At 56.9% G+C, this 15,080-nt stretch overlaps 2 protein-coding genes across 8 annotated transcripts; one reads left to right on the forward strand and one right to left on the reverse strand.

Moving 5' to 3' along the window:
* The first annotated feature begins 453 nt into the window (after positions 1-453).
* B4GALNT1 (beta-1,4-N-acetyl-galactosaminyltransferase 1) lies at positions 454-7,986 on the forward strand. Of its 7 annotated transcripts, none has more exons than XM_057556974.1 (13): positions 454-725; positions 842-1,271; positions 1,476-1,569; positions 2,163-2,381; positions 2,919-3,083; positions 3,220-3,326; positions 3,794-3,834; positions 3,982-4,162; positions 5,163-5,261; positions 5,411-5,601; positions 6,074-6,214; positions 6,465-6,705; positions 7,336-7,986. In XM_057556974.1, exons 4-13 carry the CDS (start codon positions 2,164-2,166, stop codon positions 7,551-7,553), a joined length of 1,602 nt encoding a protein of 533 aa, XP_057412957.1. In that variant the 5' UTR covers positions 454-725; positions 842-1,271; positions 1,476-1,569; position 2,163; the 3' UTR covers positions 7,554-7,986. The 7 variants fall into 7 exon arrangements, with proteins under 7 accessions (XP_057412957.1, XP_057412959.1, XP_057412960.1 ...); XM_057556976.1 differs by having other exon boundaries at positions 5,411-5,523; XM_057556977.1 differs by having other exon boundaries at positions 6,465-6,656; positions 7,336-7,533.
* A 534-nt stretch (positions 7,987-8,520) lies between these two features.
* SLC26A10P (Solute carrier family 26 member 10) lies at positions 8,521-14,939 on the reverse strand. The gene is given in 19 exon segments (XM_057557531.1): positions 8,521-8,586; positions 8,588-8,700; positions 8,817-8,871; positions 8,975-9,057; positions 9,137-9,170; positions 9,311-9,427; positions 9,500-9,569; positions 9,681-9,787; positions 10,199-10,294; positions 10,384-10,461; positions 11,432-11,545; positions 11,656-11,803; positions 11,953-12,035; positions 12,764-12,916; positions 13,178-13,342; positions 13,534-13,691; positions 14,256-14,366; positions 14,487-14,656; positions 14,836-14,939. Coding segments are annotated over 18 exon segments (1,758 nt in total). The 5' UTR covers positions 14,494-14,656; positions 14,836-14,939.
* Positions 14,940-15,080: the final 141 nt, after the last annotated feature.

Below are 15,080 nucleotides of genomic sequence, written 5' to 3' on the forward strand. Positions count from 1 at the left end.
CTCCCTGACCAGGGATTGAACCTGCACCCCTGCACTGGAAGCTGAAGTCTCAACCACTGGACAGCCAGGGAAGTCCCCACTTTTTCTCACTGATGTTTTAGAGCTCTTAAGAAAAGCATACCTTTATCTGTCTTACATGTTGCAAATACTTTTTCACAGTTTGTCATCTCTCAAGTTTGTTTTTAGAAATTTTTTCACTCAAGTTTTTTATATTAATATTAATATGTATTAATATTTCCTTTTATATCTTGCTTAGAGATCTCTTCCCCACTCCAAGACTGTAAAAAACAAAACAAACTCCATGAATTATTTTACTGCTCTTTGTGGTTTCACTTTTAATACTAAAATACTTGATAGATCTGGAATTTATTTTGGTGTAAAGAGGGTGAGAATCCCACTTTTCCCCCAGCTGATTAGTCATTTCTTTGTACACAATTCACCCAATAATCCATCCTTCCCTCTCCCCGTCCCCACATTTTCATTGTTTTACATTTCTTATTATATCTTTTTTCCCTATTAAATAGTGACATCTTTTATTAGAACCGTGGAACCACGGAACTTAACGGCAGCGTCAAGAATCCAGCTACAAAGAAGGGAGTCTACAGGTCTGCAGCTTGCACGCAGAACTACAACCAATCTAGCCACTGTTTGGGGTTTCTTTCCTCCCGCAAATCTGCAACAAGGAGCAGTCAGAAGAAGCAGGCCCTTGAATCGCTGAGTGTTTGGTACATCACTGAGTGTTCGTTAGATAACTGGGGTTGGGGATTGGGGGGCGGGGGAAGCGAGGATGGGAGGGAGGCTGTGAAACTCTTTCTTAGCCAGGCATTTTTTTATTTTCCAGAGTCTTGTCTGTCTTCCTTTATCTCACCCTAAATACCCGAATCTTCCTCGAAATGGGGTTACAGGGCGCCTCCGCCCCAACTCTTCCCAAAGCCCTTGTCTCCTGTCCTTGCCTACAGTCTAGATGAGAGGGCGGCTCCGAACGAATAGGGAATAGAGTGACTGGGATGGGGGCAGGCGGGGGAGATGCCAGGGTTCGGAGGCGAAGGGCTGGAGGGGGAGGGGGGCGTGGAGAGAAGGACCTGCGCTCGGCGCGGGCTTCGTGCCCCCGCAATGTCCTCGGCGTCCACCAGAAGGCGCCCCAGCGCTCGCCTTCCCCGCGAGTAGCCGGATCCTCCGCCGCAACCAGCCCGGGAGCTGAGCCGCGCGTCACCGCGAACTGAAGAGCCGGGCGGCGGCCCGACCTCTCCCGGCCCAGCAAGTGGAACAGGGTACCGGGGAGCCCCGGATTTGTTTCTGGGACTGGGGTGCGGCGGTTTCTCGACTCCGATCCCCACCCCCGCAGGAAACGCCCAGAACCACCCCAGCGCCTTGGTCTACAAAGCCCGGAGAGTCCGAAGGCGGGAGGGGTCGGGCGCGCTCGAGAGGCAGGAGGTTCCCCTCACTCTCAGCCTCACACCCGACTCCCCCATCAGGCCGCCTCCAGCCCCATGAGGACCCCCAGGCCGGAGCTGAGAGCCTGGCGCAGCCCGGACCGAAATCTTGCGGCGGCCTCAGAGCGTTAGACAGGTCAGTGCCCGGGCGGGATAAGGGGCCGAGCCGGAGGCGGGAGCAGGCGCGCACGCCGGTCCACCTTGTCCCCCCCGCACGGCTTCTCGAGGCCACTCACGGGGTCACCTCCGCCGGGGCCACCCAGTAGCGCGGGCGTGATTCTGCATTTTTCATGACAGGCAAGGTGTGGCGCTGCCCTCTGCAGCCCAGCCGGGGCCAGGTGATGCTCGGACTGAGGGGTTGGGGGATGCGCGGGCCAGGGGAGGTGGCGGGCTCGGGAACATCAGCTATTCTAATAAAATGGTGCTCTTCTACTTATGAGCCGCCGCATCGAAACCACTACCTCCAACGGTCTCTTGCTTCAAGATGCCCGGCCTCGGGCGGGAGAGGAAAGCGAGATGCGGGAGAGGGAGAGAAGAAAGGAGGCCGGGAGACCCGAGGCCCGGGGAGTGAGGGGAGGGGGACAGGGGTACCGATTCGCTATGCAAATCCTGGCGCGCGAGATGTGGAGAGCCCCGGGTGGCCGGCAGGAGCCTCTGGAAGCGCGGGGGCCCCAACCCACGCCTTCGCTGCCCACCTTTCTCACTCTCCCACCCCTACCGCCCACCCAGGATGCGGCTGGGCCGCCGGGCCCTCTGTGTGCTGGTCCTACTGCTGGCCTGCGCCTCGCTGGGGCTCCTGTACGCGAGCACCCGGGTCGCACCGGGCCTCCAGGCACCTCTTGCGCTGTGGACGCCCCTGCAGGGCAACCCCAGGCCAGAATTGCCAGGTCTTGCCCCCGAGCCCCGGTACGCACACATCCCAGTCAGGATCAAGGAGCAAGTGGTGGGGTGAGTGCAAGGAGTCGTGGTACCGGCATGGCACTCGCTGGGGGGCGGCGTGGGAAGCTTTTGTTTCCTCCACTGCTGAGCTCTGATGCCTGGGTTCCCCCCGACTGGTTGCGGAGGGGTGAAGTGGGTGGTGGAGGGGGCTACTGAGTCTTGTGCTGGCTGGGGGGACAAATCTGTCCTCCAAGAACCTTGTCATGGTATGGGGAAGGGAGGGTGTGCAGTCAGGCAAGGCCCTGACTTTCTGAGTCCTGGTGATTCCCTGTGAAAGGACAGTCCAGGTGGGGTCCTAATGGCGTGTAGGCAACTCTGAACACCTAGCAATTGGCCCTATTCTACACCTCTGTAAAATCCAGATTTAGGGGATGGGTCATCCCTTTGGTGGTTCCTCCTCCTGGGGACTATTTGAAGAGCAGTGTTTAAGGGGACAGATTTTGGATGGACAGGGTTGAAAGGCCAAGATGTGGGTCCTGTGTAAATGTTCTGTGGGATGAGTGAGCTGCATGGCTGGGCTCTGAGGACCCTTCCTCCCGGCTCCAGGCTGCTGTCCACAAACAATTGCAGTTGTGAACCCAGTGGGGGGAGCCTTCACCTCCCCTTCCAGAGGCAGGTCCAAGCCATTGACTTCACCAAGGCCTTTGACTCTGAGGAGCTGAGGGCTGCGTCTGCCTTGAGGGAGCAGGAGTTCCAGGCCTTCCTTTCAAGGTACCGGTACCAGTGGGAAGGGAGGGCATGACTCTGTAGGGGGAGAGCAGTGGGAAGCCTGGAGGGTGGGTGTGGCAGGAGGGAGAGCCTGTCCCCCCCTGACTGCTCCTCTGGCCTCCCCCTCCTTCACTGCCAGGAGCCAGTCTACTGCTGACCAGCTGCTCATAGCCCCTGCCAACTCCCCACTACAGTACCCCCTGCAGGGTGTGGAGGTCCAGCCCCTCAGGAGCATCTTGGTGCCAGGTGGGGAGAACGGTCCTAGGGGATGACCTAAGCCACAGTGGGGGCTGGCAGAGCCCAGGTTGGGTGAGGAAGAATGAGGGAAGTTTGGAATGGGAGGTGGGGGACTTCTGATGAAAGGGAGACTTGAGGTCAGGGAGGGCTCATGAGGTGGGAGATGGGGACAGAAGGGACTCTAAGATTGTCAGGAATTGTAGAAGACAGTGACTGGAGAGGTTTGGGGAGAAGGGTCTAGTCTTGCTGACTGGCCGAAGTTAGGTGGACAGGTAGAGCAGGCCACAGAAGAGCTACTGCTTTGATGGGAAGGAGTAAAAAATCAGTTACTCTGGGCTATGCCACACAATGTGCCCTGCTGTGGCCTCAACAAGAGGGATGCATGAGAAACTCTGTGCTGTGTGTGGTGAAAGAGGGGAGAGAAAATGAGGAATTCCAGATTGTCTGTGATTTTGATCCCCTCTCCTTCCTCCCAGGACTGAGCCTGCAGGCCACTTCTGGTCAGGAGGTATACCAGGTGAGAAGAAACAGGAGGGCAAGGAGGCCAGGTGGGCATTAAGGATGCCGGGAGGGCAACAAGGCTGCCAAAGGAGGGATGGAGGAACCAGGGAGGCAAGAGGTGGGTCTAGGGCCTCACCCTGCACTCTCCAATCCCCTCTCCCAGGTGAACCTGACTGCCTCCTTGGGCACCTGGGACGTGGCAGGGGAAGTGACTGGAGTGACTCTCACTGGAGAGGGGCAGCCAGATCTCACCCTCGCCAGCCGAGGGCTGGACCAACTCAATCGGCAGCTGCAACTGGTCACTTATAGCAGTCGAAGCTACCAGGCAAACACAGCAGACATAGGTGCGAGGCCCAGGTGGAGGTAGTAACAGGCTGGGTGAACACAGGGAACCCAGAAAGGCAGGAGCGAGCAAGTGGCAGAGGGTGTGGGAGACACTCGGGCGATGGCCAGCGCTGCCCAGCTACACAATGGGCATTTCAGCTGGGCCAGCAGGGCCAGGGAGGGAGAGAAGGGGCCTTTGTTCATCTGGGGCTGGAGCAGGCCAGAGGGAAACTCGAGCCTTGGGTGTGTCCCCCCTTCAGGCCAACCATGGGGGCCCCAGGAAGTGACCTGCCCCAGGAGCCAGAAGACTCAAGCTCTATTCCCAGCCCACCACTTACTAGAGGGCAAAGGGCTTTATCTCCCAGAGCCCCCATTTCTCCTCTAGCAAAAGGGGCATAACACAGCCCTCCTGCTTCTCTCCAAAGCTTCTATACCAAACCTACACCCACTTTGGAGCCTTTGCACTTGCTGTTCCCTCTGCCTAGAATGCTCTTCCCGCAGATTTTTGCATAGCTGGCTCCTTCCTATCATTTGGATCTCAGCTCAAATGGCTCCTCTTCACTATCACATTACTTGTCTTATTTTCTATTCAATACTTATCTGTATCTGAATTTTCTTATTTACTTAGCCTGGAACCAGACTGACTAGGTTCCTATCCCAGCTTTGTTGCTTAATAGTTGGGTAATTATGGACATGTTAACTTCTCTGTGCCTTCTTTTTCTGTAGTAGGAATCTACTTAATAGGGCTACTGTGAGGATTAAGTGAGTTCATATATTTAAGGTAATTTTAAAAGTGCCTGGCACATAGTAAATGCTCAATAAAAGTTAGCTTCTAATGAACTCTTTTATCATCTTTCTCCCACCCATTAAAATGTAAGTTCCATGGGGATAAGAACCTTGCATTCTTGTCTAACAGGGCCTAGAAAAGTGCTACACAGAGTAGGCACTTAAATATTGATTTACTGAAAAGACAATGTTGTCCAAGCCCTAGGGGCCACATCTCATGTCCTTTCTTCCCAGTCCGGTTCTCTACCGAGGGACACGAAGTTGCCTTCACCATACGCATAAGACACCCACCCAGCCCTCAGCTGTACCCACCTGGGTCTCCACCCCTGGGAGGTGAGACTGGTGTGCTTGGGGACATAGATCCAGCCCTGATGGGGAGCAAGTTGGGAGAGGGCGACAAGTTGGGAGACATTCCTGGGAGATGTCTTCCTGCTCCTCACTCCCTACTCTCCTCTGCACCTAACCCTGCCCCTCTCTCCCAGCCCAGTACAACATCAGCGCTCTGGTCACCATTGCCACTAAGACCTTCCTTCGTTACAATCGGCTACGGGCACTCATCGCCAGCATCCGCCGCTTCTACCCGACAGTCACAGTGGTAATCGCCGACGACAGCGACAAGCCAGAGAGTGTTAGAGGTCCCCACATCGAGCACTATCTCATGCCTTTTGGCAAGGTGCGCGGCCAGCGAGGCTGAACTGTGCGCCACAGGGCACCGGGAGGGGGCGCACCCTCAGTCTGCAGTCTCCAGAATAGTGATTCCAGGATTACCTGCCTCAGAATCACTGAGGCGCCTGTTAACCATGAGGATTTCTGGAATGTAAACTCCACGGGAGCAGGAATCGTGTGTCTTATTAGCGCTGCATTCTTAGAATGGTGCTTAGCACCTACTGGGGGACTCAATAAATAGTTGATGAATGAATGAACTCAGTAATTAAATGCATTCCAATACCCTCCCCCAGAACACTGACTCAGCGCCTCGCACAAGTGGGAAATGCATTTTTTACCTAGCTCCCGGCCATTCGTAAGCACTCGAAAGTTTGGAGAGGGGCATACGCTGTTGAGAGGGGTCAGGAGTGAGGAGGAAAGGTAGCAGAGGGCTACGTGCTATCTCGACAGCATCGCCAACCGTACTTACCCTTCCCCAGGGCTGGTTCGCAGGCCGGAACCTGGCCGTATCCCAAGTAACCACCAAGTACGTGCTGTGGGTGGACGACGACTTCGTCTTCACGGCGCGGACACGACTGGAGAGGCTTGTGGACGTGCTGGAGCGGACGCCGCTGGACCTGGTAGAGGAGGGGCCTTGAGATGTAGGATGGGAGGAGGGCCTTCGGCCGACTGAGGCCGCGGCCGGCCGGTAGACCCGACTGAGGGCAGCCAGCCCTGGGACGGGAGGGGACGACGAAGCGGAGCCTGAGGCACTATCTGGGTCCTGCAGGGGAGAAGCGGGAAAGGACGGGGCAGGAGAGCCGCCCTGGGGGGGGAGAGGATCCCCTTCCGGTCCGCGCCCCGCCTGCAGCCGTCCTCCCGCCCCGGCAGGTGGGGGGCGCGGTGCGCGAGATCTCCGGCTTCGCCACCACCTACCGGCAGCTGCTGAGCGTGGAGCCCGGCGCGCCAGGCCGCGGGAACTGCCTCCGGCAGAAGCGCGGCTTCCACCACGAGCTCGTCGGCTTCCCAGGGTGCGTGGTCACCGACGGCGTGGTCAACTTCTTCCTGGCGCGCACTGACAAGGTGCGCGAGGTTGGCTTTGACCCGCGCCTTAGCCGCGTGGCGCACCTGGGTGAGTGGCGCCCCCTCCTGGCCGGGCCCAGCAGGGACCCCGCGGGGCGCTGGGCTGGTCTAGGTGCAGTAAGGCGCCAAGGGCCCTGGGTACTACTCCCCGACCACCCCCGCGGAGCCCACGGCTGCTACTGGGGCCCCTAGAGCAGTTCTACGAAGATTTACCAAGACCTGTGCCCGGGCAAGAGAGAGAGCTTCCACCCTCCCAGCCCCGAACATCATTTAAACCTCCCCAGCCAGTACAACTGCTGGGTCCGTCTTGAACTTCCCCACCACTGTCACCTGCACCTTTATCTCGCTCCCAGCCGTATCCCCTGGTTCAGACCACCTCGGAGCAGCCCATTCGGCATTTATTGAACCTCTGCATGTGTGTGTGTTGGGGGCGGGGCAGGGCGGGGCGGGGGGTGGGGCGGAGGATCAGTTTTCAAAGCACAAGGTAAGGATATTGACTCCATTTTATACAATAGTAAAACTAAGACTCAAAAGGGTTGATTTACGTGCCCAAGGTCCTTAGAAATGGGGTCTTTGCTATATGCACCCAGCATATCCCAAATCTCAGTTCTCCTTTAATGGTGGGGCCTCTGTATCCTCAAGACCCTTCATTGTGTACTCGCCTTTCCTCCACCCCCAGAATTCTTCCTGGATGGACTTGGTACTCTTCGGGTGGGCTCCTGCTCAGACGTTGTTGTGGATCATGCATCCAAGTTGAAGTTGCCTTGGACATCAAGGGATGCTAGCGCAGAGACTTACGCTCGATACCGTTACCCGGGATCACTGGATGAAAGTCAGGTGGCCAAACACCGCCTGCTCTTCTTCAAACACCGGCTCCAGTGCATGACCTCAGAGTGACGGCCACTCAGAGCCTTCCAACTGTCAGGCTGGGCCTACCTCCTTGCCCCTGCCAGGAATATCTAGCAAACCCACCAGCCAGTGACCACTCCACTGACTGTCCCCAATCTCCTTCAGAACTTGATCCCAAATAGGGGCTTGTCCTGGTGACATTCCTCCTTTCTGCGAGTGCCCAGGGGCATGATGGAGCCATAACTCATCCCACAGCCAGTGCCAAGTCCTCCCCCCACCCCCTTCACATAGGGCAGGAAGTGGGGGGTTGCTTTCCAAGTGCCAAAGAGCCCATGGGGACTCTAAAAACCTAAAGCGGAAACACTCTCATCTCCTGGGGACCAAGGGGGTGGGGAAGCCCCCAGTATATACTCCCAGGGCTGGGCCTCCCTCGCATCCCTGGATCCAGGACTCTGTGCAGCGACTGCAGCCCCACCCCATGGAGAGAACTGGTGACGGGAGCTGGTGTGGGGACCAGTGAACATACAGGTGAAAGCCATTTTCAGTTGTGTCTCTGCAATGCTGTGCGCATGGAGGAACGGGGCACCAAGGGTCTGTGTGCAGACACCCAGACTCACTTCATGAACCCCAGAGGCTCTCAGCTTCATTTTATTAGTTACATTAAGTAAGGGGGCTCAGGGACCCTGGCCCTCCTCACACACATGCTGTTGGGACCCTGCACACTCCACGTGACCGGGTCAGACCCACACTGTGCAAGTCTTTGGACCAGTGAGCTCCTGGAAAAGGGAAGGGACATGTCAGAAGTAGATTAGGTGCCCCCCTCCCTCACCCCAAATTTGGCAGTCCTCTCAGGGGTACACTGCCTGCTTTGGAAGCTTAATTCCTCAGTTCTTCACCCACAGCTGGGCCCAGTCTCCCTGGTTTAGTCTTATATAGACTAATCACTTCATCCCCACCCCTTTCCTTCATCTCCCTCTTCAGCCCCCTTCACAAATCCCTCTGCCTGGATCTTCAGTCACTGACTCACACCTCCTTCGCCATAGCCCAGCACCTCCTGGCTTCCATTCCCGTTGCTATTGCCGCCTCACCAGTCTCTCCAGGGCATATGCAGCTGCATCCTGGACACTCACAAACAGCTGTTCTGGGGTCACTCTATCCAGGAGTCCTGCCTGGGTCAGTGTCCCCAGCACTGAGGCTGTGTGGAGAAGGGGTCAGGCTCTCAGGTCCTACATCTACACCGTGTCCTCTTCCTTCTCCCCAAGCATCCAGTCACTCCCCAGTCTCCAGATCCCTCCATCCTCCACATCTCACCATTACACTGAGCCAGGAGAAGGTGGATCCTAGCATCTCGGCATCGGCTGGCCAGCTACGTGGGGTGGGGGGAGGGGGGAGAGCAGGGGGTTAAATCCTATATCAGAGAGGATTCGTGGGACAAGGGGACTTTCTCCTTAACCTACCCTCTCCCTCACCTGAACCACTTCTCTGGCCCCTGCAGCATCTGCAAAGGTGACACCACTGCAGTCTAGGACTACCACTCTGACAGGCTCAGCAACTAGGATGGCAGAAGGCAGGAGTACCCAGATGCCTCCATGGGTTGTGCCCAAATCTCCCTCATTGTCATCCCATCTCACCTGCATCAGGTGGGCCATCTGTCCTTGGGGCCTCCTGTGAGTAGAAAAGGGTAGTCACCATCTCTGAGACACAAGCACGAACATGCACCCCTTGAGCACAATTACCCCCCTCAGAACACCCACCTGCCTCCCACCCCCAAAGAAGCCATACTCCCCTTTGACCAAGTCCCTCACCTTGCCTCCTTCTCCAAGCCCCAGATGCCACTCCAGGATGCGGCGAAACCGCCCACGGGTCCCAAAGTAGAGCGGTGTTGGATAGCTCAGGATGCAGAGCCCTGGGACCTGGAGGAGCTAAGGGGTCAGAGGGTCAGTGAAACATCCAAGTCTAATCTTCCCTTCCTTCTTTGGCTGTAGTCCACCCACCTTGTGACTCTCTCTGAGTGGCCTGTAGAGCTCTGTCCCCTCAGCCAGTCCAAGTGCCAGGCACTGTACCCTGGGCAGGAAGCTGGAGTCAGATTCCCAGCCTGACCTGGCTGGAGAGTCACCCCAAGCACTCTTTTCTCTTCCCTCCTCTCATCTTGACTCCCCTCATCTCTACTCCCACCTCTGGGTGCGGCAGACCACAGTCATCATGGAGAAGACCACACCGACAGCCAGGCCCAGGTCCACACTCAGGGTCACGACAGCCACCCATGTGACCATCCACACAGCCTGCAGGACGTGGATGGGAGCGAAATGACCAAAAGAAATGCCAGGCCATCACTGCCAGGGAAAGGGGTCCAGGGGCAGTGACTGCTGGGGCAAGTGATGGGGAGGGATGGCCCGGGAGAAAGTAGAAACAATGACAGAAGGAAGGAGTGGGATGGACCTAATAAGGGATACACACCAAGTGTAATGACCCCAGACCTTGAACCATCTGGGGAGTTACAAATATTCAGGTCTGAAGAGGTTTAAGCTCCACCCTTCACCTTGTCTCTGAGTAAAGGGATTAGGAGGTATACATGTTGGGGGTGGGTGGGTTGCAGAACTTAGGACCGGGACAATTAGCTTTGATCAAGGGCAGAGGCTGGGGATGCTGGTAAATGGGAGGGGGCGTCCGAGGGTAATGCTGCCATTTCTCACAAAGTCCACGCGGCTGATGCGCCATAGTTGTGGAAGTTCTCGCATCTGGAAGAACATCTGGCGCATGCTGGCGATGTTGATGCAGGCCAAGACAGCCTTGGGGCAGAGGAGGTAAGCTGACCACCCCAGTGTGCAGGGATGTCGCCACCCCTCCCAGCCACCCCTCCACCTCCTCTGCTGCTTACCTTGGGCAGATAGTAGAAGAAGGGCCCCAGCCACAGCAGCACAGACAGGACAACCATACAGGAGAAGAGGCCTGCCAGCTAGAGGGAAGGAGGGATGGAAGCAAGAAGGAAGGGAACCTCACCCACCCCCACGTGAGAGTTGGTCTCCCTGCCTACTCTGCCTCATCCTCCTTGGAAGTCTCCCTCCTCCCAAATCCCCTTCCACACTGATATTCTTCACCCCTCAACCCCCTTCTTGATATTCTGCCGCTCACACCTACCTTTCCCCTCCCCCAATTAAATGCCTGTCATTTGCTGGTCTGCCCCAAGATATAGTTCAACATCCCTATTTTTGTAGCCTACCTCCATCTTTTTTTAAAACTTTATTGGAGCATAGTTGATTTACAATGTTGTGTTAGTTTCTGCTGTACAGCAAAGTGAATCAGTCATACATATACATATATCCATTCTTTTTTAGATTCTTTTCCCATAGTCATTATAGAGTATTGAGTAGAGTCCCCTGTGCTATACAGTAGGTCCTTATTAGCTATCTATTTTATATATAGTAGTGTGTATATGTCAATCCCAATCTCCCAATTTATCCCTCCCCCACCAGCGTACCTTCATCTTAAAAGCCACTGTTGGATGACCCTAAAAGCAGGCTAATCACATGCTTAGGGCACCAACAAAGTACAGGAAACCAAAAATATAAGGGAGAGACTTTGAAATGTGATATTTCTTTTTAAAAGAAAATGTCCTCACAAGGAAAAACACCAGAATTTTGTTTCTTAAATTTATTTTCCAGATTAGTATTGTTCTTATTTTGAACTACATATAGGGCACCATAAACTTTTTCAGTGCTTAGAGTCTACAAAGGTCTTAATGGACCTTTCTTCTCTTCTATACCTCCTACCCAGGTAATCCCATCTCCTCACTCACCTTCCCTCACAGAATTCCATCCTTCTCTATAGAGCTGCCAACTGGGGATCTGCCAATCTTCCACTTGTTCCACCACCACCCAACCTGGATGTCCCTCCCCCCTTCTCCTCACCCAAGGACGTGCTCTTACCTGTGTGTTCCCACCAGCATCCACTAGTAGGCTGGTTGTGGCCAATGTGGCCGAGTTGGGAAAGCAAGAGAAGAGGGAGGAGATGAGGTTGGAGACACCATGTGCAAAGAGCTCCTGGAGGGATGCAGTGAGATGAAGAGGAGACAAAGGCATGGCTGGGAGGGGGGAATCACATTAGGGGGTTGTCTCCTGAATGAGGTTGGGGTCCTCACTCAAAGTCACACCTGGTTGGAATCAATAGTGTAGCTGTACTTGTCTGCATAGATGGAGGCCAGGGAGGCAGACACTGCGAAGGTAACCAGTGCCATGGGCAACGAGTCGGCCAGAATCCTGGGCAGCTCAGCCAGGCTGGGGAGGAGAGGCTGGGGAAATCTAGAGAGAGAGGAATCCATGATGAGGATGGGTTGGGTATAACAAGGATACGAGCAAGAGAGAGGAAATAGCATAGGGCAGGACAGGGGAAGGTGTTGGGTGGGAGAGTTGTGAGAAAAGAAAACTGGTGCCTTTTCATTCTCTCTTACCCTCCGGGCAGCAGTCCAACTATCTGGACGTTGTATCTTGTGTCCAGGGAAGAGGTGAAACAGAGCACGGAGGCCAGAAGCACCTGGGAAAGGGAGCAAATTAGAGTATGGGAGGAGATAGGCCCCTGGCAGACGCTAGAAGGAGCTCAATATGAGAGAGGATTGCAACGCAGGATTAGGTGGTTGCAGGAGCCCAGCAACTGGGGTAGCTGGGATGTTTTGGGGATGGGTGCCTAACAACTGGTTTAGAGTGAAGGAAAGTGGGGATGGGAAAGAAGAATGATGTATGCCTGGAGCTATGGAGAGAGATGGACGGGAGGAAGTAAGAGGGGGCTGCTATGAGGGATGGTGGATATCAAGAGGTACAATCGAGCCATTCTAAGCAGGGAAGCTGGGTTATATCACGGGATATATGGGGTATCTGTGGAGACGAGGAGAGCCCGTTTAGTTGGGGAGAGAGAGAAATGTAGGTGGACACGGGAAGGAGGATAAACCGTGAATTACAGTGCAGGACCGGTGAGGAGAGAGACGGGAGTGGAGGTGCCGTGGCGAGCGACACCGCAAGGGGGCGCTGTAAGGAGGAAGAAGGCTTTCTAAGACGCCTACAGCCAGCTTTTTGAGAGAAGGGGGGAGGTTTGGATGGGGGATTCCCGAGGGTCAAAGTGTTCTGGGAAGAGGCCTGGAAAAGTACACATGTAAGCAGGACCTCTCATCTGTGACCTCTCTGCACTCCACGAGGGGGCGGCAGCGGCCAGTTCCTACAGGACGGGCAGGGTCTGTGCGGTGCACGGAGCTGGGACCCCATCCTCACCATGACGATTTCCCCTGGGATCGGGGTGGGCAGCCGGTCTCGGAACCTCACGTTCAATTCCTTGACGGGCACGAGCAGCGCCAGGCTGAGTGCCGAGACGGTCAGTTCGGCGGGACTGCTCCGCGGCAGCGCCGTCAGCACGGCGGCCAGCGTCTACGGGCAGGGGCAGTGAGCAGAGGGCCTGGGGCCAGGGTAGACTGCCCCCAGCGCGAACCCACCAGACTGAGGCGAGGCCTTCTCTCCTGGCTCCCATCAGGCTTCCACCTCCTCAGCGACCCTCATTCAGCCACGTGGTTCTGACCTTTTCTCCGCCCGTGCCACACACTATCCCTCCACTCGCCGCCCTTCCTTTCTTTACGGGTTTCCCTCTTCCCGGGACCGCTAGAAGCCTCTTCACTCTTCTCCCACCCTCACCTTGAAGAGAGCGAAGCAGCCGATCTGACGCGGGAGGGGCAACCCCAAAAGGCTAGGCAGTTGGGACACGAGCACGTGCAGGGCGGCCCCACTGGTCAGCGCCTTGACTACAGGCTCCGACAAAAAGGTGGCCAGGACGCCGAGCTGCAGCGCGAACATTCCCAGCTGCCGGGGAGAAGATGCGCCGTCACCACTAGAGAAGGAGCAGACCCGCCCCGGCGCAGTGCACCAGCTTGTCCGCGCACCTCTCCCGCCTAGACCGGTGCTGGAGACTTGTCCCTCCCTCTCCCCTGGCCCAATTCCCCGGGCCCCCAGCGTGGATTCCCTCAGGGTCCTCCCCCAAGGTCCTCCCTCACCATCAGTGCCCCGCTCCCGAAGGCCATGGCCGCAGCCGCACCAACCCGCTGAGCATCCAGCTGTTCCCTCTCGATGCCGCTCAGGTTCCCCTCGAGGGGTTCAGGCACCAGCCGCTCCACGGCCGAGCCCGTCATAAGGCTGAGTACCGCGAAAGTTCCTAGGGCCGGGGGACAAACGCAGAGATCACCAGCTGTGCCACCTGGGGTGCGGCGACAGCCCAGGCTTCGCGCTCTCCGCCCAGGATGCTGCCGTCATACGCCCTCTCCTAGAAGGCTTGCTGCTCAGGTGAAGACTCTGGGGCCAAGAGCTGGTGCAGCAGCCCGGAACCAGCGGTGAGGGAGGAAAGGAGGGAGCACCCGCCGGGAAAAAACTTCTCCCAACTGCGTCCCTGCCCCCTCCTGCAGACGCCCTGGGGACTGCCTGCTCCTTTGGGCGACAGCGTATCTCCTTTCCCCTCTTCCAAGTCGTAGAGACATTCATTTTAACCAAATTTCATGGAGAGGAAAAGTCCGAGTAAACTCCCGCCTCTTTGCACCCACTCAGCTCCCGCAGCGAGCACTGCCTAGGTCAGAGGTTCACGGCAGTGTAGGGGCAGAGGCGGAAGGGAAGGCAGGGGACGTGAAGACGGGAGGGAATAAGGGCGAGGGAGCTTATAAGAACGGAAGCCTCAAACCCCTGTCCTTTCCACCCCACAGAGGAGAGGAGTCACTGGGTCACTCACCGGTGGACAGGTGTCTCCCAGTACCCAACAAGGTGTAGATGAGGACGGGAAAGAAAGAAGTGTAGAGTCCGAACACTGGGGGCACAGAGGTCAGGAGAGCAAAAGCCATGCCTGGGGGAGTAGTGGAAGGAAAGGTCTCCGGTGTGTGGGTTAGGGGGCAGGGTGCCCAGCCTCCAGGACTGCCCTTCCCTTCCCGCACTCTTGGAGGCTGGCCCGGGGACTCTAACTCACGCCACATGAGGGAACTGAGGGGTTAACGGGCCTCGATGGGAGGTCGTGGGGCGGATAAGGTCAGAGATCTGTGTCGGCCGCGTCCTGGGGGGCAGGCGTCCGGCCTCTCTCCAGTTCCCTGAGCCGGACCGTGTCCAAGACTTCGCGCATAATTGCACAGATGAGGGGAGCTGGGGGTGGGGATCTGATGGAGCTCCACTGTCCTTACCCAGAACTTGGCCTCAGGTCCCTGTCGCCCAGCCCTCAAGCCACACTAACCCACCACTTCGCTACCGGTTCCCAGGCCCCGTGCCAACCCGAAGCCCTCTAGAGCTTGGGCCCCTGACAGGCTGCTGCTGGCGCCGCTCACCCTGGGGCACGTGCACGATGCCCACGGTCACTCCGGCCACCGCATCCCCGAGCAGCCAGGGCCGCCAGCGGTAGTGGGGCAGCCAACGCAGCGGGGGCAGCCGCGCCCGCAGCAGGCGCCACGCCCCCGGTCCGGAACAGGCGCGGGCCCGCCGCCTCCAAAGCCGGCGCAGCCGCGACCAGCGGGGCTCCGCGAGTAGCTCGGCCTCCTGCTCTGCGTCCCCGAAGAGCTGCTGAAACCGGGCC

Source organism: Balaenoptera acutorostrata, chromosome 11 (genome assembly GCF_949987535.1).
Source record: "Balaenoptera acutorostrata chromosome 11, mBalAcu1.1, whole genome shotgun sequence".
NCBI classification, from domain to species: domain Eukaryota; kingdom Metazoa; phylum Chordata; class Mammalia; order Artiodactyla; family Balaenopteridae; genus Balaenoptera; species Balaenoptera acutorostrata.